The sequence below is a fragment of the Hermetia illucens genome, chromosome 4 (assembly GCF_905115235.1).
Source record: "Hermetia illucens chromosome 4, iHerIll2.2.curated.20191125, whole genome shotgun sequence".
Classification (NCBI taxonomy): domain Eukaryota; kingdom Metazoa; phylum Arthropoda; class Insecta; order Diptera; family Stratiomyidae; genus Hermetia; species Hermetia illucens.
Genome location: NC_051852.1, coordinates 122,641,888 through 122,669,773, shown reverse-complemented (window position 1 = coordinate 122,669,773; position 27,886 = coordinate 122,641,888). Strand labels below are relative to the sequence as shown.

Below are 27,886 nucleotides of genomic sequence, written 5' to 3'. Positions count from 1 at the left end.
ATCGTTCAACTTCTTTAATGGCATCACGGAAACCCTCTGAGATGGCAATGCCAACACCATATTGAGTGTGTGGGTTACCAAAATACAGAAGTTTGTAGCCATTTTTACCGCGTTCGCGTTCAATGTCGCAGCTTTTGGAACCAGACCATCGGGTTTCTTGCACAGCGCAGATGTCAATGCACCTTTTCCGAAGGGCTCTTGCGAGTTCCTCGGTCTTTCCAGTTAGGGTACCAACATTTAGCGTGCAGACACGTATTTGTTTTGTTCGTTGTGTGCGGACTAACTTGCTTACGTCCTGACGCCGTCCATGCGTCAAGAACCCTTGCCCATTTCTCGACAGGACCGGGGCCCGTCCTGCCGACTGAGGTGGACGCCCTAGCATTTCTCCGAGGCCTGTGACTTAATCCGATCATCATGTTTGTAACGACATTCTATGCATTTTCTTGGTCGACCTGTCGCGGGGCCTGTCACCAAGAGAGATCAGGTAGGATTTAGCATAGTAGAATAACTCCAACTATACTCTATTTATCTCTTTCCCTGATCTCAGCATTTTATTTTTGTTTTACTGAGGATAGTACAGAGTACGTTGCCTCAAACCCTCCTCCTTTACCTGGGCTTGGGACCAGCATACTATGTTAATAGCATGGCGGAGTTCACGCCAGTCCTCATGTATGCCTCGTATACTTGCGATCTTAGCAAGAAGAATTGCGAACTCTTGGCCGCGTTCGAGAGAAGAATCCTCCGAAGAATTTTTGGCCTCCTACATGAGGATGGACGATTTCGTAACCTACATAACGACAAAATCTATGAGCGATACTATGACCGTCAGGTTGTGGATAAAATCCGGCGCAGTATGTTACGGTGGGCGGGTTACTTAATCCGTATGGATGAGGATGATCCCACCCGGAAAGTCTATATATCTATGGTAGAAAAAGAAGACCAGGTAGACTCTGCCTAAGATGGAGCGATGGCGTAGGTCAGGACGCCAGGCAGCTTTTGGTGATATCGAATTGGTGGACCTCGGCGCAAAACCGGCATGTCTGAAGTTCCTTATTAAGGCAGGCCTAGACCGGATACCGGTTATTGCACCGTTGATGATGATGATAATATGGAGTTGCACCGATCGTGGAAAAATTACGAGAAGGGCGTCTTCGATGGTATGGTCACGTAATTCGCATTAAGGAGAATCCACTTGCGAAGATTAGTCGGAACATCGAAGTCGATGATAAGCGACCAAAAAGCTGGGTTTGAAAGCCTCGCGACTGCATCCAGATCAGGATTTTGATAGAAGAAAATGGAGCAAACCATATATATATACAATAGAGCATAGAACTTTAAAGAGACATACATACTTATGAAAGGAAAAACTGGTTCCGTAAATTAAGTATTTGCGAAACAAAAAAAAAGACAGAACGCTCGACCGAAAAAACTTCTATTTCTTGAACTTCTCTGACTACCGCAACTTCAACTAAGACACTACCATTGTTCTTATAATTTTTTTCATCTACTCTTGTTCGTTGGTTCTGCAAAATGACGGTTAACTTTGAGTGAAATTCTAACCTTATATATGTAGAAGTTCCTAATTAATTATCATTATTTTGATTTTTTGATTTCACATACAAATGTTAATAAATTTCGAGTTTTTGGTGTTGATTACTTCTGCTAAACCGGTATAAGTTCTTAGAATCTCGATTAATCTAACACTAGTTAATATGCAAAAACGCTACAGTAACAAACGTGACTTGTGCTTGTGGTGGATGGTATAATAATCAATTTATCATCGTGGACAAGATGTTCAGTTGATCATCTATAAATAAGAGGTTTGAGTTGGTCGCCAGCACAAATCGAAGCCTTCTCTTCCAAAAGGCGTTTGCCAAGTTACTATAGGGTAAACGCGATACATAATAAAGTGAGCAGTAAGTGAAAGTCAGTTCTGATTGCTTAATTATATCTGATCATTTAGATTGTTTCTGGTGTATTGAATGTACGTCAATGCAGGGAGAACGAAAAGCATCCTAATCATTGCATAATTGCGTAGCTTTAGTGATTACTGTGTTAACTAGTTTACCTTGACATAGTCGCATCAAGTGTTAAGTTTTGTAAGAGTTGCTTAATTATTGGAAAATTTTTTTTGTGATTTATTTGCTTGTGGGCCTTTATTTATATTCAAATTTTGAGTAATTTTGAGTAATATGGATACACATATAGATCTAAATGAAACGATTTCGCTAAAAAAGTGCTTTGTGATGAATACTAACAATGAAATGACTTAAATCCCATTCCTCTTTTGAATATTGAAAAAAATATTTGTATGGACTGGTAAAAACTAGAAAACTCCGACTCTGCTGTATCCTTGAACCTCAATTATAAATGAACCTTGTAAATAAGTTCCTAAACTCGTATTCTGTATGTTCTCTAATATCTCAACAAGATATTTTTTAAATCGAGTTTTGTTGTTGATAATATTTGTGCTTCGATTCATCACTATTTCCAGTTATTGGGGATTATACTTTTATTACCGCTGATTGAAAGTGATCCAGCAAACCGCTTTTTTGCATTGGCATTGGTTTGAATGTTTTGGTGTCATAACACCTAAAAAATACTTCAAGATGAGCAGTGTCATGCCACATGAGAGCTAATTGTCAGGGTGAGATTTGTTCATAAATTCAAATAATAACTCGACTCGGATCAAAGTTTGCCGCTATTTTTGACATTATGGATATTGGTGATTTTGTACATAAATTATTATTTAATATTTTTTTATTCTTGGCGGCTTAGTGTTTGTCTACTCGAGAGGTTCAGCCTATGAACGCTGAGACCGAGAAAGCCTCCTATAATTTTATCATAAATTATAAAATTGCAAACACGGGAAGCACATATATGGCATTATGTTGGAAAGTTTGAAGGGAATCACACCATTATTAACTAAGGTATAGTAGATGACAGTTGTCTATTTGGTCTGAATTTCTTTTTTGATGTCGCTACAGCCCGATTATCTCGATCTAAAGACAGTGTCTTCCAGTTAGAAAATCGTAGAATTGATATGCAATCTGCGTCCACTGGGTCCTCCCAACATTAACTTGGTTACCATCGGCTTTGTTTTCAGCACTCGTTTCGTTCGGTATGGCCAGCTCATTGCAATTTCCAGCGCGGGACGAATTAATACCTTGTAGATGCGTAGTTTATTGCGTTTGTGTACTTTGTTTGTGTACCGCATAAAATGCTTTATGAGCACTAGTAATGGGCCTTTGGATTTCGTATTTTTCGTTTCCCTCCTTCGAGGGTAGGGCTCCTAGGTAGACGAATTGGTCCACCTGTTCGAAATTATGAGACCACCTTCCTGACGACGTATTCGAGTTTAACGAGTTTACGCCTCCTTACGGGATCGGCGACATCCGTACATTTTCTAGAGAGAGAGAGATGAACTGCTTTTTTTCACTTCAAAGGAATTGCGTCTACACGCGTCAGCGGTTCGTACGAGAAGGCCGGAAATTTGTCTCGTGTCAACCCGACACGACAGGCCGATTCATCCCGGCAATGCAGTCGTGGTTGATGCCCCGATATGCCGCCACATGAGCATCAAGTTAAGGACGGTGATGGCGAGATCATCCCCTTATTTAAGGGGGGAGACTACATTAGAAGGCTTTGTTTTACGTACTTTCTTGGGATTTTTTTAGTGGAAAGAATTAATTGGAATTCAGTCAAATCTGGGCATTATTAGTCAAAGTTCAAACAACTTTTGAGATCTGAAATAATAAAAAACTTGTAGCTTCTTTTTTGTTGGTGTAGGACATATGTTAATATGACAAACGTCATTTTAAGAAAAACGCGTTTGAAAGAAAAAAATGTTTGAAAAAATTGCTTTTCGGATGTGAAGACATTTCTCACTCTTAAGCAAAAAAAATTCTGTTAGAACAAATACAAATGCACTTGTTGAAGGGATTGACGTCAAGTATTAGGTTGTTGCAAATGAAATGTCGGATATTTGAGTAAAATTTCAAAAAACTATAACTTTTATGAAAATTAATTTTATTAGTCAAAATAAGAACCAGCAGCTTCAATGCACTTCTCCCAACGAGATACAAGGGCATCTATTCCAGTTTCGTAAAAGTCTGGGTTTCTAGAGCTAAGAAATTCTTCAAAGGCACTTTTGACAGCTACTTCATTGCTGAATTGTTTCCCCGCCAAAAAGTGATCCAAATGCTTAAAAAAGTGGTAGTCGGTTGGCGAGACGTCGGGTGAACATGGTGGATGAGGAAGAGTCTCATATCGTAATTCATTTAATTTTTGGACCGTTATTCTGGAAACATGAGGTCGGGCGTTATCATGGAGCAGTATCACTCCATCTCTGTTGACCAATCTAGGCCGCTGAACACGTAATTTCTCGTGCATTTCATCAAGTTGGGCACAATATTTCTCTGCATTAATTGTTTCACCACGCTCCAAAAACGAATAATGAATAATTCCAGATGCAGACCACCAAACAGTTACCATTACCTTTTTCGGGTGAAGGCTCGGTTTTGGCATGTGTTGTGGAGGCTGATCGGCATCTAGCCATTGCGCTGATCTGCGACGGTTGTCGTACAATATCCACTTTTCATCGCATGTCACTATTCTGCGCAAAAAGGGATTGTTCCTGTTACGGTTGAGTAGAGAACTGGATATTTCCATTCGCAGCGCCATGTTTTGCTCGTTGAGTTCATGCGGAACCCACTTATCAAGCTTCTTCACCTTTCCAAGCTGTTGTAAGTGCCGAGATACTGTCGAATAGTGTACGCCTATTTTGTCTGCAATGTCACGAATCGATGATCGGGGATCAGATTCCACTATCAAACGCGACTCGTCGTTGTCGATCGATGGTCCTGGGTGTCCACGAGGTTCACTTTGGAGGGTCATGTCGCCTGATCGGAATTTTTCGAACCACCGCTGTGTCGTTCGTTCGTTTGCTGCGTCAGCTCCAAATACTCTGCAAATGTTTCTGGTTGCCTCCGCTGCGTTGTGACCAAGTTTAAATTCATATAGAAAAAGTAGACGTTTTTGACTCCCTTGCATGCTTTTTTCTTTGAGTTTTACTTGGAACTTCAATGACGATTGAAACTGAAATGACTCCTTGATCGAACGAACGACTATTTATACTCAATTATCCCATACCACCAGAGTCATCTTGTGGCAGTTTTAAACATTAAAATCATAACTAACTTCACTTCATTGAAAAATCCGACATTTCATTTGCAACAACCTAATAATTATAAACAGGCTATTTACATAGGGGTACCAGATTATCTAAGGATATAAAGTGAATACCTCGTGGGCATTTGAGCTTTAGCTTGTACCCGGTAGTCGTTTACTTCTACGCTTATAAAATTTAACGCTTTCGCTCTGAAATTTTTACAGCGTATTCTGGTATAGCTAAATGAACGACCTAACCAATAAAAAGAAAATCGATTTTGAAAAAGTCCTAATGTGGTTTCCCCCTTTATGTCTTGACACTATAGGAAAGCTTTGTGTCACTTCATTTCGGATTTTTACCAGGCCCTCGTTGTTAATCATTGTGGCTTTCTCTAGCCGGACTAGCTTCACTGGGATTTTTCGCTCGATCATTATTCTGCACAGAACATTACGGTTTACCCTATCGTTCTCCAGATAGAAGTCAACGAGCAGTTGGCGCACATCGATGTTATATTCTCAGCAATTTTCAAACCCCTGCTTAACTGCGAATATTTGCTCCGTTGTCGATCGTCCGGATCTGAAGCCACCTTGGTATTCCCCAATGTTGTCTATATATGTTGTCTATATAGCCTCTCAGCCGTCGTTCAATTATATTCATCAGCACCTTGGAGTTTTCGCAATGCAAGCAATCCCCCTTTGTGTACACGGGGCAAATTACACTTTTTTTCGTCAGGATTTGTTAATTTGTTGATCCGCCTGGTGAGCTCTGTTCACCCTTCTTATAAGAGCTCGCTTGGGATGCCGGATGTATGTACAAAGTTGGGGGTGTGGACACTTCTTCTCCATTTTGGGTCATTCGGAATGAATCATCATCAACGGTGCAGCAAACAATATTCGGCTTGCCTTAATAAGGAACTCCAGGCATCCCGATTTTGCACCGAGGCCCACCAACTTCATATCCCTAGAAGCTCTCTGGTGCCCTAGCTTACATCATAGCTCCATTTGGTAGAAATTCTGTCCCGTCTTCTTTTTCTACCATAGTCAGTGCCCTTATAGACTTTTCGGGCTGGATCTTTCTCATACATACGAGTTGAGTGACCCTCCTACTCCTTCAGAGGGTTCTTCTCTCGAACGCGGCGAAGGGTTCGCAACTTTTCTTCATAAGAACATAAGTCTCCGAGGACTACATGTGGATTGGCAAGATCATTTTCTTGTACAGTAAGAGTGAGACGTTCCACGCGGCTCCCAAAGCAGGGAGAGCGGGAGGGTTAGCCCGAAGTAATGTGTCGAACGGTTCCAGGCTAGTTCTCTGATGACAGAGAGGTGTTGGTAGTCCGCCAGCGTGCTGTTGCGGGAGTCCAACATTCTGTGTGTAAACGCATCCACCTACCCTATTCCCAGGAAAAAAACCGCTTAATTGATCCGCGTGAAGGTAGTTTGTGCGTCTCGGGTCGTTATTCCCATGATGCCGATATCGTCAGCAACTAGTTGGGTGGACTTGAAAAGGACGGTGTCTCTCGCATTAAAATCAGCATCGCGGATCACTTTTTCCAGGGCCAGGTTGAAGACGGCTAGACGGTTGTTGATGTTGAACAGTCTTGAGAGTAATCCTGCTGCTTTTATCTGGCCTCGCACATTGGTCAGGGTCAGCCAAGTCCGTCTTATCAATTTCGTCGTCGGGATACCGGATTCTCTCATGGCCATGTACAATTTTATGTTGGCTATGCTATCATAGACGGAATTAAAATCGTTGAAAAGAGATATAACTGATGCCATTTTTCCATCGCTTATCGCACAGAAAAAATCTGATCTGTTGCCGATTTTCTTGAATTGTACGGAGTGTTTCTTCCATGATTGATGGTGGCAGCATATGTCCGCCGTTTTTATTACACGATTCATCGGTCCAATATGCTCATTCTGTCGGAAATCAGATTTCCCTCTTTGTGTCGGCAGGATGAGCATCGAGGTGTATAAGGCTTCATACTGCCAATTTGTTGTTAAAAGTTCCACGCCTAGTGTGATTACATCCTGTACTTTTCGAATTTCCTGACCTGGTGGTTCTCCCAGGCTTCATTTTTCTGTCTATAAAGTTGTGAAGTCGCTTCTCCACTCGACGGAGTTCGTGGTAAGTCTCAGCGTGAGAGTGAAGCATTGCCCGGTATGAAGCATTCTTCCGTTTCGTTGCTAACTTATCATCGCTGACCCAGTCTTTCTGACTATTTTGGGGCTGGTCCCAAGTATGTTTGTGGCATATCAATGATAACGTTCATCTCCGGAACCTCTGTTGTTGACTGCGGTTATTGCGTAATATTCACAATATTCGCTCGCACCTGTTCGAAATATTCGCTCTCACCAATTTGTCAGAGGGGATTTTCCAAGTCTGATTTTGATGTCACACTTGAGATAGTCTTCGAGGGCCCGCTCCACTGCCTCGTTGAAGCTCCTCTGAAGGGACGTGAACGGTAATGAGCCTCATATTTCGAAATTTGCGTCGCAAACGTAGAGTGCAGCGCCTTTCAACGATGTTTTCAAAGCCGATATCAGCAGCTTTAATTTATTGGCTGACTAGGAAACCTACTAAGAGCGCATGGTTCGCTATAATATATCGTGTAGTGGTTCTTCTCCCGGAAACCGGTCCTTGTCCAGTGCATCTCTTGTAACGCTGTTACATCAACAATATTATATTGGCACAGAGTATCCGCAAGCTACTGGGCAATGTTCGATCTGTGCAGGGCGCCCACGTTCCTTGAGAAAATTGGAAAATCGTTAGTCCGTTTTCGTAGCCGAATTCATTATTGTAAATTCACTTGAAAACAATGCAGGAATCTGGCCAATAATGTGCTTTCAAAGGATACCATCTATGTATCTCGTCTCTCTCCCTCTTTTTAATTACTGAACTATCGTTTGCGATCCATTTGCAGAGTTTGATGGCTCTTTTGTTGAGTACTGTTGTGAGGCCCTTTTGTAGTTGACTAGCATCTTGGTCTCTTCACCACGCAAAACCGCTTCTACGACTTGTTAGGTTTTGAGAAATTTCAAGCGTCCATCTTTCGCTAGTTGTTATAGAGTTGGAATAGCCACGTCAGAGGTGCAGCCTGCTCCGTAGATGACATTTGTGAACTTACAGTATTTCTCAATAAGATACTGATCTGTTGATATATCTTCTCGAAATCTACCGCAATACTACAATACTAGTACTTCGGTGTAATTCATCAGAATGCGAACAATATTTTTCTGCAAGAAGAGTCCGATCAGAAAAAGATGGTTCAATAATTTTCCTGTTGGAACCGTTTTTGACATGTTGAATACTATCTATCTATACTATGCCGTTGTGCTCTCTGTCTTACTGACGGCATGGTTTACCGGAGTAGTTGTGCTACTAGTAAACTTCTTCCGGTGAAACCTTTTTTGTATGTTCCGATGAGAGGTACTCAGTCATGAAAGCAACTCATCATTCGCGGTTAATCACAATTTGCATTTTGAAAAGGTGATTTGGCGCAAATTTTCGTGAGTATCCTAACCCTTCATCATCATCAACGGCGCAACAACCGGTAGCCGATCTAGGCCTGCCTTAATAAGGAACTCCAGACATACCAGTTTTGCGCCGAAGCCCACCAATTCGATATCCCTAAAAGCTGTCGGGCGTCCTGACCTACGCCATCGCTCCATCTTAGGCAGGGTCTGCCTCGTCTTCTTTTTCTACCATAGATATTGCCCTTATAGACTTTCCGGGTGGGATCATCCTCATCCATACGGATTAAGTGACCCGCCCATCGTAACCCATTGAGCCGGATTTTATCCATCCGGACGGGCATAGTATCGCTCATGGATTTCGTCATTGTGTAGGCTATGGAGTCACCCATCCTCATGTAGGGGGCCAAAAATTGTTCAGAGGATTCTTCTCTCGAACGCGGCCAAGAGTTCGCAATTTTTCTTGCCAAGAACCCAAGTTTCCGAGGAATACATGAGGACTGACAAGATCATTGTGTTGTACAGTAAGAGCTTTGGACCCTATGGTGAGACGTTTCGAGCGAAATAGTTTTTGTAAGCTGAAATAGGCTCTATTGGCTGACAACAACCGTGCGCAGATTTCATCATCGTAGCTGTTATCGGTTGTGATTTTCGACCCCAAATAGGAGAAATTGTCAACCGTCTCAAAGTTGTATTCTCCTTATTCTTCCTGTTTGACCAGTGCGGTTTGATGTTGTTGGTTGATTCGTCTTCGGTGCTGACGTTGCCACCATATATTTTGTCTTGCCTTCATTGATGTGCAACCCAAGATCTCGCGCCGCCTGCTAGACCTGGATGAAAGCAATTTGTACGTCTCGGGTGGTTCTTCCCATGATGTCGATATCGTCAGCATAGGCCAGTAGTTGGGCCGACTTGGGTCACTTTCCCGAGGGCCAGGTTAAAGAGGACGCATGATAGCGCATCCCCTTGTCGTAGACCGTTGTTGATGTCGAATGGTCTTGAGAGTGATCCTGCTGCTTTTATCTGGCCTCGCACATTAGTCAAGGTCAGCCTAGTCAGTCTTATTAATTTCGTCGGGATACCGAATTCTCTCATGGCCGTGTACAGTTTTACCCTGGCTATGCTATCATAGGCCATATTCCAACAGTTGTTCCACGGCCTGATTTGCCTGGAGTGAAGCCTCTTTGGTATGGGCCAATGATGTTCTGGGCGTATGGGGCTATCCTGCCTAGCAAAATAGCGGAGAATATCTTATAGACGGCACTCAGCAACAGATATCTCCCTTGTCAGGCATTGATTCGCTGTCCCACACCTTGAGCACAAGTTGATGAACCACTCGATGTAATTGGTCGCCTCCATATTTAACCAATTCGGCTGCAATTCCATCGGCTCCTGGCGACTTATGATTTTTTAGCCGATGAATTGCACGGACTGTTTCTCCTAAACTTGGTGGTGGCAGTATTTGTCCGTCGTTTTCAGTTGGCGGGACCTCCAACTCGCTGATGTTCTGGTTGTTCAGTAGCTCATCAAAGTACTCAACCCATCGCTCTAATATGCCCATTCTGTCGGAAATCAGATTTCCCTCTTTGTCTCGGCAGGATGAGCATCGAGGTGTATAAGGCTTCATCCTGCTGACTAACTAATCCCTCAGCTGTGCTTAATGTTTGGATAGGAGTCGGACTACATATCTGTGTTCGCATATTAAGTAGAAGCAGCTTGCACATCTTGGACACCTTTGACAGTTGGTCCTTGATCTACCAGGATCTTTTTAATGACTGCCCTGTTCTTCCTTCAGTGCTATTGAGGGTTAGATTACATTTCTTTGACTTGACACATAGAAAAACCTAACCTCTCGTCTGTATTGGCGATTCAGGACTTATACAAATTACGCGTTGCTTTCATGTTCAAGCTTCGTTGGAACACGTCATGAGTCAATTAATGCTCTGAGGTTAACGATTCGTTCACTTGCGTTTTTACGAAAGGGAATAGAATGTTGATTCGATGCTTTTTTGGGTTATCAAAGAACTAATTTCGGGGCAAAGGTTTTCGCTTCGACTGATAATCTTTCTGCTTCTATTGTGTCGTTATGCTATAACGAATGGTGTTTCCTAGAGCACAACCTGCATTTAATTGTAGATGAGCGTTTGGTTATGCTATGCTCTTTTCTATACGATGTCTCTTTGCCGCTGGAAAGTGGCGAGCTTGCATTTGCTACATTGGACCATGTGGTGATCTTTATGACACGTGTTCAATTGGATAGCGTCATTGGCCATGAGAGCTTATATAGGTTTGTTATTCTTTTGAAACCCCACAGCGTCCTGGATTCTGGAGCAACTGGTCAGACAATCTAAGAACGTCGACAGTTTCAGAATGTCAGGTGATGCTTCAGCAATGGCTCCTCTAGCCGTTCTACCATAATTTGTGATCTCATTTTTGCACAATCGTAGATATTACCAGTAGGTCCTAGTGTATTACGTTCACTCTGATATCTTCCATATTAGCAAATAACTGGGCAGTTGTGTCCATGATCAGCTTGGTTGACACATCTTGTTTCGCCTTCGCTACAGGCAAGCTGTGTAATTTTTGCTAGTAATTTCAAGTGAAAACCTTCATACTTTCAATGATGACCAGTCGTTGCGTCCTTCTTTATCTCTATTTGAAATTTAGTGAGGAGATCCAAGTAAATGACCTCCTCTAGTTCGAAAACGTTATATAAGGTAGGCCCTGAAATGGATCCTTGTGGTACTCCTGATGTTACTGGTAAGGGATCGGAAAATTCATTTCCCACGTTGAAATGGAACAGCCTATCTTCGGAAAAACTGATGGCAATTCTGACGACTGGAATTGGGAAGTTGTTTTTGATTAGTTTGTATATGTGTCCGTTTGCCCATACGGAATCAAAGGCCTTTTCTAATGCACAGGCTGCGGTTGGTTCATTCTTGACATTAAGTCTGGAAACGATGGTGTTGTGAAGGTAGCTCAATGCATGTTCCGTTCTGTGTTTATGACGAAGCCCGAACCGATGATTGGGAATGATATTTTTGAGATTACAATGCTGGAAAAGTTCAGTTGTCTGTCCAGGCTCTCTCAAAGAGTTGTCCTAGGTTGGAGAACAGACTCGGAGGAGGTTCACTTCTTTCAGACCGTAACGATTTTTGCTACTTTCCAAGCAGATGGAAAATAACCCTTTTTAATGCAGTTATTAAAAACTGTTGAAAGAAATTTAAAGGTAATCTCGTGAGGTCCGGCTGATTTTGTATCGTTTAGGTTGCGGGTCAAGTGTGGTGCTTTGGGGAAGACTCAGAAAATGTTGCAAATCCACTTGTTTGGCTGCGGTGTTCGTAGCCACTAACTTATTGTAATGTTTGGAAAGGAATTTTCTAATTGTCGCTTCAACAGTAGCAGTTAAGGCCGGATCGTTTCGAGGCGTTGAAGTATTGAGCTGAGCCTCAAATAATTCCGCAAGGATTTGCGCTTTTCTAGCGTCACTGCACATAGGTTCCCTGTTCTTAGTAAAAACGAAGTTTCGGAACTTGTCCTTATCCGTCAACCTATTTATATTCTGAAAAATATTAGGTCCGGGTTTTATATCTTCTAATTTCTAGGTTAATTCTTTATTGCGGTAATTAATCCGGGAAATCAATGCTTTTCATTCTACATTGACTTTATTTCCATATATGCGAGAAATCCATTAGGTTATGGCGCCATATTTGTCTGACTTTCATATGTAACGTGATATCATGTGATATTATTCTCTACACGAATTCATCGACATTTATTAGTTTGACGTTGATAGAGTCGGTGGTCACAATTATGTTATTGGTTTGTCGATTTCTTTATCTGACAAGTTTCTGGTTATAACGAGTTTTTCCAAGTTCAGATTAGGCGCGTCGTTAGGACTATTGAGAAGACGAGGAAAGTTGGAGTTCAACTGCAAAATGGTCGGATCTGCCCGGTGATGTTGTACACGATTTCACCTAAAAAATTTATTTGGTTTCTTCAGGCAGGAAGTAGTCAAGGATAGGCTGACTACTCGGTCTTGTCGGTGTATCTGGCAAAACCATCTCAGTATTGGTGAGCGAAAAAGGGTTGTGGATCCATTTTAGTAGGGTTTCCCCATTTGTATTGACTGCCTTGCCGCCCCAGGAGGTGTGCCTCGAGTTGAAATCGCCCCCTAGGAGAAGGTACTTTGCCTTTAACTGGAGATTGCCCAGTTTTAGAATTACATTTGATATGAACGGAGACTACCAGGGTCCGTCAACCATCAGTAGTTTTAACTATTATCGCCGCAACGGAAAAAGATTGTAGGTTCTCGTTGGCTACCTCCTCAAAAACATAGTCTTTTCGGGCTAGGAAGGCAGTGCCAGAATTATTTTCGCTCCGAATAATGTTATATCCGGTGAAGTTTACGTTATGTCTGCTTTTAAGGTGAGTCTCCGAAATACAATAGAAGTCGTCCTTCAGAGCGTCGATTAACAATTGGGCGGTGGGGCGTTGGGCGTGTGGGATCAGGGACGCGGAGTTGAATGTGATAATACTTAATTCAATAAGTGTAATCGCTGTGAATTGACGCTGCTCGTTGCTGGGCGCAGAAGGGAGAGCTTCAACCAATTCTCAGAAACCTTTGTTTGGTTGCTTGACGTTTGTTTGATTCGTTGCTTTGGGAAGAGATTTTTTGGCAGCTTGCGTGTATGACCCGCCTGGGCTGGTCAAAATCTCTGAAAGTTGAGTAACTGCTTGCTTGACTGAAGATTTCTCTGTTGCTTTCTGGGTTTTGGCAGCTACGCGTCTGGTTCCTTTATAAGCTGGACACCCACGATAGCTTGCGATAGGTCTTGGCGCATTTAACGCATCTGTGCACTATCGAGCAATTTTGGGCGATATTTCCCAAGTTTTGGCAGTCAGTTTCTTCAGGGTCAGTTTCCCTGTGGAGATCGCGGATAATTATGAATTGAGTTCTAAGGAATGGAGGGTTCTTGAGGTGGCACTAAGCCCTTGCTCTTTAGTGAGCGAAAAAATGTTGACATGGTCCCCTGCTGTCCTACGTTCATAGCAGGAGCAACTGTGGATTGCAGGAATTTCACTGTGTCCTTGAGCTCGCTAATCGTTTTCGTCAGTAGTTCGATTTGAGTACGCTGATTCTCATTTTTCTGTATGAGATCATCATATTCCGTAGGCATTTGTTGCTGTTTCTCGAAGTCATTATCATCGGATGGCATGGGTAACTCCCGCCTCACGTCATCTTCGGAAACGTCGTTAATACGCTGGACAGCCTTAGTGGTTTTGGGGAGCTTAGCGAGCCACCATTTTTCCGAGAGTGGACACCATCGAGGATGCTTGCCCCTCATAGAGGAGGAGGCCACTGCCACCGGAGTGGGATTTAGTAGTTTATTGAAGTATTTGGTTCTCTGGGCTGCTGGTCACTTTCCCTTCCTCTTTCTTACGGAGGTCATTCCGTATTCTGGTATGAGTTTGTCTTTCAACGCTTTGGCGGCCAAACAGTATATTCTTTCGTATTGTTATTCACTTTTTCCAACTTCACTTATAATTAAACTGTATTTCAATATCATTACCATTTACATTTAGTGGTAAGCGAAGCATAAGCCTACAGCATCAGGAGAAGAACAAAACCAAGCACAAATGTTACATTACAAATCAGATTCGAAGCCGGGTAATAAAATTGCAAGGCTCTGTTCTAGGCTATACTAGTACAATATAATGATTATTCTCTAAATCCCCCAATGCGTAAATATTGTGCTCCTTTGATGTCCATACTGGGTTGGGGAAAAAGTGATGTCGTAGTTGTGATCGAATTTTAACGCTTTCCTTAACATAGAATAGAATTATTCGATTTAAGTCAAATATGCGCTTTTTTGTTCGCAAACTTGTTGACATTTAGAAGGCAACTCCATTATCCCCTCTTACAAAACCCCCCTCCTTATTTGCAAAAAACCCAGACAGCCAGTTTTCGCAAGCTTCTTTTGAGGCGAACTTAGCAGCACCAAGAGCGTTTTGCATGGACCGGAAGAGACGGTAATCACTTAGTGCCAGGTCCGGACTATACGGTGGGTGCGATAGAACATTCCATCCGAGCTCCCGTAGCTTCTGGCGGGTCATCAAAAATGTGTGAGGCGTTGTCCTGGTGGAACAGATCACCATTCCTATTGATCAATCCTGGCCGCTTCATTTTAATCGCCTGCTCACAGCAGAGGACCGAATCGAGGGTCTGGCCATAGCAGCTCACAGCAAAACCTTCCTGGCCGTCAATCCGGGCTTGGCGATGGTTTGGGCCGGCTCGTCGCGCTTCGACCACGATTTTTTTTGCTTGAGATTTTCGTACGTGATCCACTTTTCATACCAGTCACCATCCGCTTCAAAAATGGGTTGAATTCGTTCCGTTTCAGCAGTACATCGCAGGCGTTGATTCGGTCCAAGAGATTTTCTTCCGTCAACTTGTGTGGCACCTAAACATCCCGCTTTTCTTGGAATCCAATCTTCTGCAAATGGTTCCAAATGGTTTTATGGTCCTTACCCAGTCCCTGGCCAATCGAGCGAATGTTCACAGGCCGCTCTGATTGGATGATTTCGACGATTTTATCAGTTTCTCAAATCTGATTGGTGGCAGTGGGATTTGTATCGTGATTTGACGTCGGAGACCAGTCGTCTCAGCTGTGAATGAGTACCTGAGTCAAATCAGGGTGGCGAGTGCAATGCTGACCACATCGCCTCCTACAGTGTACTATAGTGTACCGTTACGGTCTTGAATGAAGTGCCCTAACACACTTTAAGGCGCTGATCCAATATGGATTGTTGCGCCAACGATTATTATTATTATTATCGGTTTCTACGGCGATTGGCCTACCAGTACAGGATGTATTTTCGACATCCATTACACCAGAACGAAATCGATCGAACCAACGTTGTGCTGTGCGAATCGTTACAGTATCGGACCCATAAACTTCACAAGTTCTTTTGGCCGCCTTCGTTGCATTTTTACCTCTGAGGTAGTAAAAATGTAAAATATGACGAATTTCTTGCTTGGTGGACTCTATTTTTGACGCGCTATAACTGAAGAGTGAAGCGTACGATCATAAAACTATCAAAGAGACACCTGTAGCCCAGATTGTCGTCAAATCGCCGTATAGTATGACCCTATGCGATAAGTACAACACAAGATATATTTAAGTGTCGCCATCTATTGACAAAATACGGCATTACTTTTTCCCCAACCTAATATATAGATTTAATCATCTTGTTTCAGGTATCATGAGGTTTCTCATTATTTTGCCACTCGCTTTTGCGATTGCGGCTGGCCAAGGATTTCTAGGGGGCCTTGGAGGCTTGGCTGGTGGTCTCGCAGGTGGCGTAAGTCAAGGCGTTCAGCGTTTATCTAGCGTTGCGAAAATACCAAACGTTGCCAATCTCCCACTCCCGGGCACGATTAGCAATTTTGCTGATTTTGTTGTAAGTATGATCAGGTTCATAAAATGTTAAGAATTTCCATAAGTACATTGACTTACGGAGAAAAGGGTTTTGCTTTGAAATATTGTTAAATAAGTATTAATTTTATCTTCAGGCTAAAACTGGAAAGAAATATGCATCAAGGGCCGAACAAACGCTGCGCGAGGGCATTTTCAAAGCAAATCAAGTTCTGGCTGATAAACATAATGAGCTATTCAAGGCTGGCAAAAGCACTTTCGAGATGGGGGTGAATTTCTTGTCGGATTTGAAACCAGAAGAATTTCTGTCAGGTTTGACTGGCCGCAAGAAGAATCCCAAGGGAGAGTAAGTTTATGCCATATCCCTATGCCTATCGTATTTTTAGCATGTAAAATATTTTCCGGTTTGGCATTTTAGTCAGGTATCATCAATTAATTTGAACCAGGTATAATTAATGAAATTGGATTTGCATACCAAAGAATTTAAACTAGACAGTTCCTAAATAACGTTGCCCACATTTACCCTTCTTAATCAGTATAATACTTCATTTGTGTGTTGTCTTCTCCTGGGATGATTCGTAATTCCCGCTAATTTGTTCTTTATACACATACCTGTATGTATCTTTATTGAGTTGAATTACGGAAAATATTTACATGCTGTCCGTCGTAAATATTTATATAATTATTTTCTTTAACCATGACAGGTCTAAGGTAAAGAATAGAAAATCAGCAGCACCACCCTCAGTTGCAGTTCCAGATTCATTCGATTGGCGCGAAAAGGGTGGAGTAACCCCAGTTAAATTTCAAGGTAATCATTGCATCTTCAGTTATAAACATACATGTAATTCTCTTTGAATATGTTAAAACATACCCTAATTTAAATTTAGGGTATATTTTCTAGTAATAGACTCTCCGCCTTATAAAATAAGCATATGTCTTTTTGTGTAGGAATAGTAGGTTCCTCTGCCCCGTTGAAAAAAGAAATTGAATCCTTCGATTATTTATTATTATTTTTCAAAATTTGAATTTGAGACAAGGCGGGAAAACATATGGTGTTTGAGTGAAGCGCCGAGTTTTGTTTTTTTTTTGGGTGGGGCAGGTGAATGTGTTTTTTCTTTTTTTTTTTGGGAGTAGGGTAGGTGAATGCGTTTACGCACAGAGTGTTGGACTCCCGCAACAATAAGCTGGCGGACTACCAACTAAACACCTCCCTGTCATCAGAGAACTAGCCTGGACCCGTTCGACACATTACTTCGGGCTAGCCCTCCCGCTTTGGGAGCCTTCAAGTCAGGGAATTCCTTTCACCAACGGGAGGGGAGGGGAGGAAGGAAGTTGTTGTTAGTTCAGGGAACCGCTTACCGTCCGATCCTTCCGCCGGTCGTGTTCAATCTTCTTCGTAATAAGAAGAGCCCGAACATAATGCGCAATACGATTCCAGCTGCCAGCGCTCTTCAGCATCTCTCGCACAATGTTGTCTGGAGAGAGCTCCTCTGTGTCTGCATAAAGCTGTTGGCGTTCCACCTCTCGCAAGAGAAAAATGTGTGTTCAGCGTCATCCGTCACTCCATTGCAGAACACACAATCAGGAGATCGCGCCTTCCCAATCCTGTGCAGGTAAGACTGAAAACCTCCATGCCCACTTAGAAGTTGGGTAAGGAAGTAATCAATCTCACCGTGCGTTCTGTTCAACCATGGGTCTAATTTTTCGATGAGCCGCGCAGTCTACTTGCCCCTTGACTCATTTTGCCAAGAAAGTTGCCACTCGTTAAGGGTGCGTTGACGTTCTTCACAGGCAACTACCTCTCTTAAGTTTTCGCCCTTACGGCGGTAGATAGCTTTGCGCTCCTTGGCAAGGAGGGCAACGGGGATCACTCCCGCAATCACCATCACAGCCGGTTCGGAGACGGTGCGATAAGCAGATGCCACTCGCAAAGCTCCCCGCCTCTGCACTTGAGCAAGGCGTTTACGATGCACCTCGTTGTCAAGGGCATCAGCCCATACTCCGCACCATAGAGAAGAACGGACTGCGTTCTTCCCATGAGGAGACGTCGCCTAGTTGATACAGGGCCCCCAACATTCGCCATTAGCCGACTCAAGGCCGCGACTCCAGCTGCAGCCCCGTCCGCTGCTGCTTTCATTTGCTCGAAGAAGCTCATCTTCGAGTCGAGCATTAAACCAAGGTATTTAATCGCTGGTTTTGACTCTATAGTCAACTCGCCGATCGATATGGTACGCAGGGTCGGGATTCTCCTTCTGGTCAGGATGACTACTTCGGTTTTTTCCAGCGCAAGGTTGAAACCGTGAGCAGTCATCCATCCGCTTACCCGTCGCATCAATATGCTAAGTCTGCTTTGCGCCTGTTCAACAGTGCGTCCGGCAACAAGTGCCGCAACGTCGTCTGCATAACCGACCAGGCGCGACTCTTCGGGCATATCGAGTCTCAGCAGACTACCGTAAGAAGCGGTCCTAGGATGGATCCCTGTGCTACTCCCGACGTGATTTCCATCCTCCTCTGGCCCTCTAACGTCTCATAGAGCAGGGAGCGGTCTTTCTGATAATCCCTCAATATCCGCAAGAGATAGCTTGGTACGTGAAAGGAGTTCTCTAGTGTGCCTAGCATATCTGTCCATCTTACGGAATTGAAGGCATTTCTGACATCAAGCGTTATGAGGAGCACGTCGAGATCGTCGGCTCTGTGCCCCGGCTCGATTAAACGCATTTACGACCTCCATAACAGCATCCACTGTAGATTTCCCAGTTCTAAACCCGAACTACCTTGCGGATAAGTCCCCGGCAGCACGGATCGCTTCAGCGAGTCTACCCCTGATGAGTTTCTCGAGCACTTTTCCGCCGTGTCAACCATACACAGCGGTCGGTATGCAGACGGGAGCTCCGGGTCTCCTTTACCCTTACTGATCAACGGGAGTCTGGCCACTTTCCAGCGACAAGGAAAAATGCCTTCCTTCAAGCACGCGTTGAATACTTCAAGCAGCAATTCTGGCCGTTGGCGGAACACCAGTTTGTAAACTTCCACCGGGATGCCATCAGGACCTGGCGCCTTCCTGTTTTTCATAGTGAGAATCGCTTCTTCGAGCTCTCTCATTGTGAAAAGGGGGCAGTCCACAACGCTTTCCGCGCTATTTACATCAACCCGTACAGGGTGTCTGGGAAACAATGCCCGCACAATGCGGTGCATCTGGTCGGTGCTCAGTATGCAGGGCTTCCGCAGAGCCCCGATTTTCCGAGTGACAAGCTTATAGCCAAGTCCCCTCGGGTCCTTATTCACTTCATTAACAGGATTCTGCCTACCGCGAGCTTTGCTTTTATTTATAGCGCTGCGGAGTCTTCTTTTTGCTGATCTATATTGTGCATTTATGGCGTTGGCGTGCAAACGTTGTGCCAAACGGCGGAGCTTATGACACTCCTTCAGTAGGTCGGCAATTTCTGCCGTCCACCAGTACATTGAAGGCTTGTCGTGCCTGGGGCCTCTCCGGGGCATGGAAGCCCCACACACCGTCGTTATCAGATTCATCACTGAATTTACGACGATGTCAGCTGCGACACTACCACCCCCCGGAGTGCCCCCCAGCGCGGCCCTACCTGCTCCAAGAGTTTCGACGAACTTTCCGATGTTAACCCTCGCGACGTTCCACACGCAGGGGGAACGTCGTGTTGGTGCTCGCCGGCAAGTAGCGTCAAACACTTCGAACGCAATGTACTGATGATCACTTGCTGAGAAGTCTTCTAGGACTCGGCACCCGTCCACCAATGATGCCAGAGATTCCGACGCAAAAGTGATGTCAGGAATGCTTCCTTCACAACCTGGGGGCCGAAACGTTGGCGTGGATCCGGTGTTTAAAACTACGAGCCGCCATTTCCAGAATCCGTTTCCCTCTGGAGTCTGATTGAGGCATGCCGCATTCAAGAACCCTGGCATTAAAATCACCGCCAAACAGGATTTGTCCCTCCGTGCTCGAAACGGCATCCTCCAGAGCATCAAGCCGGCGTCGAAAGTCCGGAATCGTCTCATTCGGCGTCAGGTAAACGCTAAAAAATGTTATCCCTAAACACCGGATCCAGACAAATCCGTCCCCCCGGCCTTCGGCAAGAACACGAAGTCGAACGTCGTCCCGAACCCAGATGGCAGCGGTGCCCGATAAGTCGAGATACCATGAGGACGGGTCTTTGTTTCGGCATTGCTCGCTAATCAGCACTAGATCAGCATTTACTTCCGCAACGAACTGTGCTAGCAACTGGTGAGCGGTTGCACTCCGGTGCATGTCAATTTGCAAAATGCGGATCATAGCGTTCGCTTCGTAGCCCTCTCCAATTCCGCCCTGAAGATCGGACACCGTCCCGAGCCCACAGTGTGTGCGACGCTTTCGCCAGACGGGCCACGATCCCTGCAGAGTACACAACTCTCGCTTTCCTTGCAAGTCTTCGCGTGATGACCCACTTGGCCGCATTTCCGGCATGCTGTCCTCCTGTCCGGACCCTTGCAAGCTGCTGACGTGTGTCCATAGTCCAGACACCTGTAGCACTTGGTGGGGACTATCCGCATTCGTACCCTGCATACTACCCATTCGATTTTGATTCTCCCGCTGTTAAGGAGTTTCCTCGCATATTGCTCGGGAACTTCCACCATGGCCAGCTTTTGGCCTCGAGCATTTACTGAGGTAATACCTACCCGGGCATTGGTTACCTCTGGACATTCACGCTTTAGCGCCTCCTCTACTTCGGCCTTTTCTGTGAGGCAGTCAAGATCCCGTATTTCTAGAGAGCACATGGGTTCTAGGCTGGAAACAAGAGCCTTCTCTCCCAATAGCCCCTTGATCGCTTCGCAGAACGTGCTCTTGTTGGTCGTCTTTGGGCCCAGTTCGACGAGAACTCCACCACTCCTCGTCTTCTGTATCGAAGACACCTCTGCTCCGTTCTCTTCGGGTTTCATTCTGTGGCGGATTTCACTAAGGACTTCCGCAAATGTCTTGCCTTCCGTCCGCTTAATGAGCAGAGCCGACGGTCTAGTCCTTCTCCGCTTCCTCGTTTTTCCCGCTCCTGGCTTTTGGTTGGCAGCCTCCTTGTTTTTGGACAGACGTGTCTCTGGCGATGGAGTCCGTTGTTTCTTTTTTTCCTTTTTCGCCTTCTTTTTTTGGGCCCTGGAGACTACTTCGATAAAGTCTCCTTCAGGCACGTTGTCCTCTTTCCGCTTTTTCCCCAGTTCACTTTGCAGAAGGCTATCTGCGGTCCGTTTGACGCAAGCAGCATTCTCAGCGGGGAGTGCGATTGTTTCGGCTTTACAATCGTCTTCCGCTGCTCTTCACGTTCGTCTATAAAAGGAAATGCGGTCCAGTAGTTCCTCCAGTTCCATCAGCCCGTTTTTGACGCCTTTGCTGACATTCCTCTGAAGGAACGTTGCCGACCGCATATATTTCACCACTGCTGCGCACTTTCTGATGAGCCCTTCCTCTTCGGCTCTAGCGAGGGCGGTCGAATGCACGTCCACTCGGCAGGTGAATGTGTTGATGCACAGTGTTGGGGACCCGAAACGGTACGCCGTTGGATTGCTAATTAAACACCTCCCTGTCGTCAGCGAACTAGCCTGGAGTGTTGACGAGTTTTCAAGTCGCGGAATAAAGGAAAGGGAAAGGAAAATTTTAGTTTAAGAAGCTCCTGTTATCTGTCCTCTCGACACACCTCTTTTTTACAGCAAGAAGAACTCAAATGTAATGCGCTATACCACTTCATTTGTCAACGGTCCTGATTATTTGTCTGGAGAGAGCACCGTTGCCTTTAATTAAAGTTGCTGAAGAATCCCATCCCATCTTTCATAAGAAAGAAAGGTGCGATCGACGTCGTTCACAACGCATTGCAAAACGCAAAGTCAGGAGACCGCGCCTTTCCAGTCTTATGCAAGAGTGAAAATCCTGGGTGTGCCAATAATACAGGACAATTCGGTGAACCATCCAGCCCAATGCGTTGCGGATATTGCCTGTAGCAACCACTGTGTCCCGTGAGGAATGTGTTTCCGCTTAAGTCATACCCTCATGTAGGGAGTAAGCCTTTGCATTCACCAACCCTTCGAAGACTCCTTCCACCTGTATTGTTAGAGATCGTGCGATCTTGATCTTGCCGCATTCTTGCATTCTGTGCATGGTCCAGTACACTCATTTCGTTCCCCAGAATATGAACTGAGGTATTGCCTGTCAACACCAGTACTGCTTTGATCAGATGTGGTTCTAAAAGCTGCAAATATTCAGAGCCATCCACCGGTAAACCTAATTCAGCTGCCTGCAAACTCTCAGCAAGCATCTCCAAAAGTAAATGTAACGCGTAAAACAGTTGTATTGCACTAATCCCGCAAAAAACAATCTTCTATAGTGTATCGACTCGTCGAGATTCGGAAATATTCTTGCAAGTGCCACAGTTGCATTAGCTGGCTTTTGATACTCATACCGTAGGTGTGCCTTCAAACTCAATTTGGCGTCAATCATCACCTTTAAGTATTTGATAGCCGGCATAGATACGCCCATATGTCCACCGACTTTCTCCTTGATGTTTATTGCAGCTCCTCTTCGGTATCTAGAGGTATCACGCATTTGCTGACCTAGACCACCGTTTGCTTTCTGTTTTCTTTTTGGCGACGAAGAAACAGAGTGGCAACATTTTCTTTCTGAAGACGCGGGCAAATCCCCTGGAGTATAGACCCAAAGGATTTACGTCGCATTTTAGCAAAACTGTTTAGAACAGTTCTTTTTGTTTTTGCGAATCGCCTATTTTAAGCAGTCCCACAGTGTTCTTCCTGTTGTGATGTCGCTATCGGTTTTTCCCCTAAGATTTTCGTAAAACTTACATGTGTCTCTCGAGTTGGTCTACACTTTCTAGGCATAGTAGAATCGCATGTTGCCTTCATCTATAGACTGAGTGAATGGCTTTTTCACCGGCCGTACCATTCAAGTATATATCAGCCTATAGCGTAGCTGAGAACATGCCCGTCGAAAGCTTTCCCCACCCAATTGGGCAACCAACTCAGCACTCTATAAGAGTTCTTTTTGGAGGCCGATTCGTCTTTGATCTTGCTGGCGGTAACTATGAGGGTAGACCCTAGTAAGCTGCCAAGAAACTCCTTTGACTAAAGCGGGGATCAGGTTTGTCAAGTCAACTATATACACTAGGCCCCTTCTTTCCCAAATGTATGAAGTCTCGACATTCGTTCTAACTCCACCAAAGCGCTAAGCAGAACACGCCCTTTCATATCCGTTGTCCGGCTACCCCATTCAAAATGCCATGCGTCAAAAGGCCCTACTATTATTTTTGGGGAAGAAGTTTCACATCCACAAGCAAAACACGCAGCGTTTACTTATACTCGACACATATAACGCAGTATGGAGGATGGAAACTGTATATGTGCATTGCTTTCACTTTCACTCTGATGAATCCTCCGAGTGGTACATTTTTTCCTGGAAGGCTTGCTTTCCGCAAGGTCATAGTGTTCCTTGGCCTGTTTGAGCTTTGACTCAAATGCAATCACCGTGATTTTTATATGGCTCACTCATTATGGCCCCTTCAATAATTTTCTTGCGGGTGGTTTGCGAGTACAGGTCTGCACCACCAAGCAGTGGCTGGGGTTGATTTGTATCGGCATTATCTGCGATCTGCGTTGGGAGCTCTCCTGGATTCCGAGCTATGGTCCACACTCTTCTTTCCTTTGCACAGTGTGCAATTTGATTCAGCTTTACAGTCCCTGCTGTTGTAGCTCTCTACTCCGTGTCTCCTGCGTTGCTTTGACTTGTTGACAACAGTTTGAGTGCTAGTAGGCCATTGGTAGGCCGTTAATGGCGATTGTACTGGCTCTTGAAGTCCTATAAGATCGAACTCATTTTCCAAGGCCTCATGAACCTTCTCCTTTGTGGTGACCTCATCTAAATCCTTGCAGACTAGAGATCTCCAGCTGGCTAACTTTTACATGTACTTCGGCTTTCTGCTCTAAGGACTTTTCATGGCGGCTCTAGAATTTCTTGAGAGCCAACCTAAGGTCTCTTTTATATTTCCTACCTTTATCACTTAAATTGGTGAGTTCTGGGTCTGTCTTTACTCTCCTGTGGATGTCATGACTCTCTGCCTCGTTTGGGTTTCACCGGCGGCCTCAACTGCCCTCCCTTTTAAAGATCTAAAACTTTTATCTGAGGGTTACAAAATCCATACCAGGGATGCCTTTGTAGATCAAGTGGCCATCTGTGGTGCCCGTTTCTGGATGCAGGAAGGACTCAGTAACCAACTTAAAACATCCTCAAGATCAGTTTTATTAGCGGAACTGTTTGCCATCTGTCAGCCCATTCAATTGGCTGGGGAAAAGAATATTGTCATACTGACCCGATCAAAACAGATGGTCATTATCGACTATGTGGTAATGTCATCATGCCAACACATCTCTCACTAGTAAGAACTCTGTCCATTACTTGACTAGTACGATGAAATGAGAAAGGCCCTGCTAAAGCATGTGATCGTCCAGTGGATCGGGCTGCACCTGGCTTTAGATGCCGGTGTCGAACCAGACATACCCCGTTGGCCATGGTGCTATAATCTCCTTATAAGCTTTGCAGATACAAAGTCACTGAATAGCGATTACTCACTAATTTCTCCAATAGCAAATCATATTTGGTGAAAATCGAAGCAACTCGGTCATTGGGCTAAGACTGGTGAGAGATACAAATGATAATTTTCTTGGGAAAAAAATACGTGAAACACAGGTCTAAGTACAGTTGGGTAAATCATTTCAACTTCTTGGTTAGTTTCCTTTCGAAAGAAAGTTAACGCTATGGGTGGACCTGACCCAGTTCGTACGGTAGGTTGACACCAGTCTCTGGCTTTTGATCTTTCCTTTTTGCCTTTCTTTTTGTACCGGAATAAGGATTGCTGGCGTTCCAGAGTAATCTGGCTGTGGCTTTACTTTTGGGATACTTCTGTTTTTGACATGAAAGTATAAAGGAGAAGGCATCACTTTCCTTCGTTTGGATTCCACAACTTTTTTTTGTCCATTTGTCGTAATTAGCAAGAGCCTGTCATTCATCTTCGATGGAATTGAGAGTCGCATCGGTGGTTCATCGTTAGCTCATCAGGGTTCTGCAAGACAACTTAAACTCAACACACATGACATAAAAAAAATAGATTTTTCAAATGACACGCTTAATGCTACCACCAGTAGAATCCACGCTACCCAGAGGCCTAAAATCCATGACTTGGTGAGAGAGCACCCAGATGTCATCATCGCAGCCAAGGTGTTCATGGGAAGATAGGAAGGAATAGTCAGGCATCGCTAACAGTAAAGAATAGGGTCGGCGACAGAATGCGTCCTCGTCGGATTCAAGGTTTGGCCTTTAATTCCTTTGAAATTTCATTTTGATCTAGGACGTGGCATTTTGCGCCATCATATTTCGCTCTGATATTATGTACTGAATTCTCGAGGAGGCTACATTTGCGTGGGGTAGCACAGCTAGCCCTCTGCTGGTGGCTTCGGTCGCCTAAGCTCACCAATGGTTGAGATGATTTATCTTCTACGGTTCATAGCGATGGTGAAATGTTTCCTCCTCTTTTACTGTTCATCAAGTAACGTCCCCCATTGGACCATCGAGATTTACGACCATCTGAAAGTTATTTCGTGATGTGGTATACGCTAGCGAAATCATTGGTATTTGCAATAGATTCTGTTTCCAGGACAAGTGCAATAATGAAGTCCGCAGTACCACGGCAAAAGGGACCCTATGATGATCGATTAGCCAAAATTATGTTCTTATTCTGAGCCCCTTTGTGTCAATTAAATCCAGCGGCTGAATCAGGCTTTAAAGCTTGAGGTTGAGGAGTACCTTTACTGTTCTACTCTGTTTTGCTAAGTCTGAGTTCCTCCATGGTGTTTTGCTTTTCTTTGGCGCACACGTGGACAGCTCGGTTCGAAAACTGCTCTCATACTAGTTATGATTGTGCACGATGGTGGATTCATGCCTACTCGTAATAGTCAGTCGCCTATAATCCGTAAGCGTGATATTGCTTGATACTCTCCACTCTCCGATAAGAGGCGCAATATCAGGGGTTGTCACCGTGATGTCGATGGCCTCTCGTCTGACTACGTTGAAGAAAGAGCGTTCATTACCCAAATCTCGGTTCCTACCAATAGTCTGGAGCCTCTCGCGTTGATGTTTGATCTTGCTCAACAAATATGGTAGGCGCTAACATCACATGTTGCTATTATCCCCATTTATTTTACTTTTGACAGGCGACGACAGGTTGATTGGAAATTTCGTCTACGTCATAGGAGAAATATGCAGAGCACCAAAGAATCTTGTTCCCTCCATGCGGACATTTTATGATTAGTTTGGCCTTTGTGATGTCACCAGCAGATGTCTGCTTGTGGGAAGTTTAAGCCCTTAACTTCCTCCCCAGCAACCCACAAATTTTTTACGGGGTACCATGTATAAATGTCATGCAACTATTGATGCGATTACTGACAAGTGCTGTGGTCACTATACAATAATGCAAATCTGTTTAAGAAAAATAGTTCCTCATTTGCGTTTCAGAAATTTCCTAATACCCGCATCAGGAACGTAGATAGTAAGGAAAGTTCCCGGCTTGCTTTGCTGCCTAGTAGCATTCAGGTGAAGATGTGAAGGTTATTCTGGATGCCGAGTTGTTCCAGAATCCCATCACCATTATATTCCTCTTTTATAAGCCAGAGAAAGAAGTCTTTGAACGATGGCTGTTCAGAGACCCTGATCAGAGTTAGTCACGCACCCTTCCGCAAATCATTACGGGAGTAGTAAATTCAAAGCGAAGCTGAGTGTCTTACATGGATGCGGTCTTTATAGCTAGGAGGTGTTTTCTACTAAACTGTTCGCACTGTTCGGCATCGTAGCCAGATGGGTTGGCATCGTCAGAGAAGACCCTGCCAGCAGCTTCGATAGCTTTGGCTGGCGAGCCCTCTTTGTTGCCCTTTGGGCCAAAATGTAAGCTTCAGATGCTAGATAGAAAAACAAAAGACACTTTTCATTTTTTGATCCATCACTTTTCGTCACTTTCATCTGAATAAAATTCAAGTGAGCATCACGATAGATAAGAAACTCAACTTTTTTTCATTACAGGCCTTGAATGTGGTGCTTGCTGGTCTTTTGCTGTCACCGGTTCTATTGAAGGACATGTTTTCCGCAAAACAGGCCAACTCATTAACTTGTCAGAGCAGAATTTGGTTGACTGTTCCACTGATTACGGAAACACTGGTTGTGATGGTGGTTACCACGACTACGGTTACGAGTATGTTATTGAAAATCAAGGAATCAGCAAAGCTGAACCTTACCCTTACCTCGAGAAACAAGAAAAATGTCAGTACAAGGAAACTGAGCGAGGAACCATGATTAAGGGTTATGTCGCACTTCCGCCTGGTAATGAGACTTTAATTAAAGAAGTTGTCGCGACATTAGGACCAGTGGCTGCTTCAGTGAATGCTGGACCAGATTCCTTCCAATTGTATAAGGGAGGAATTTATGATGATCAGGAGTGTAACAAAGATGAAGTGAATCATGAGATCCTGATCGTGGGCTACGGCTCGGAAAATGGTAAGGACTACTGGATTATTAAGAATTCATGGACAGACAAATGGGGCGAAAAGGGTTATATGAAATTACCACGTAACGCCAATAGCTTCTGTGGTATTGCTTCTGAAGGCAGTTATCCTGTTGTTTGAGTATTAATGCACTGTATTTCTGTATTTTAAAAGAGTATTTGTTAACGTGAAGAAGTTTAATAAAGAAATTAAGATTGAAA

General features: G+C 44.2%; 1 protein-coding gene across 5 annotated transcripts; it reads left to right on the top strand.

Annotated features, from left to right (window-relative positions):
• Window positions 1-1,762: 1,762 nt before the first annotated feature.
• Window positions 1,763-27,886, top strand: LOC119655781 (procathepsin L-like). Of its 5 annotated transcripts, none has more exons than XM_038061868.1 (5): window positions 1,763-1,916; window positions 15,902-16,104; window positions 16,217-16,425; window positions 16,784-16,887; window positions 27,208-27,886. In XM_038061868.1, exons 2-5 carry the CDS (start codon window positions 15,907-15,909, stop codon window positions 27,804-27,806), a joined length of 1,110 nt encoding a protein of 369 aa, XP_037917796.1. In that variant the 5' UTR covers window positions 1,763-1,916; window positions 15,902-15,906; the 3' UTR covers window positions 27,807-27,886. The 5 variants fall into 5 exon arrangements, with proteins under 5 accessions (XP_037917796.1, XP_037917797.1, XP_037917799.1 ...); XM_038061869.1 differs by having other exon boundaries at window positions 1,816-1,926; XM_038061871.1 differs by having other exon boundaries at window positions 1,825-1,909.

Coding starts and splice junctions, on each gene's coding strand:
- LOC119655781 (XM_038061867.1), top strand. Junction 16,105..16,216: donor GCAATTTTGCTGATTTTGTT/GTAAGTATGATC, acceptor TTTTATCTTCAG/GCTAAAACTGGAAAGAAATA. Junction 16,426..16,783: donor AAGAAGAATCCCAAGGGAGA/GTAAGTTTATGC, acceptor TAACCATGACAG/GTCTAAGGTAAAGAATAGAA.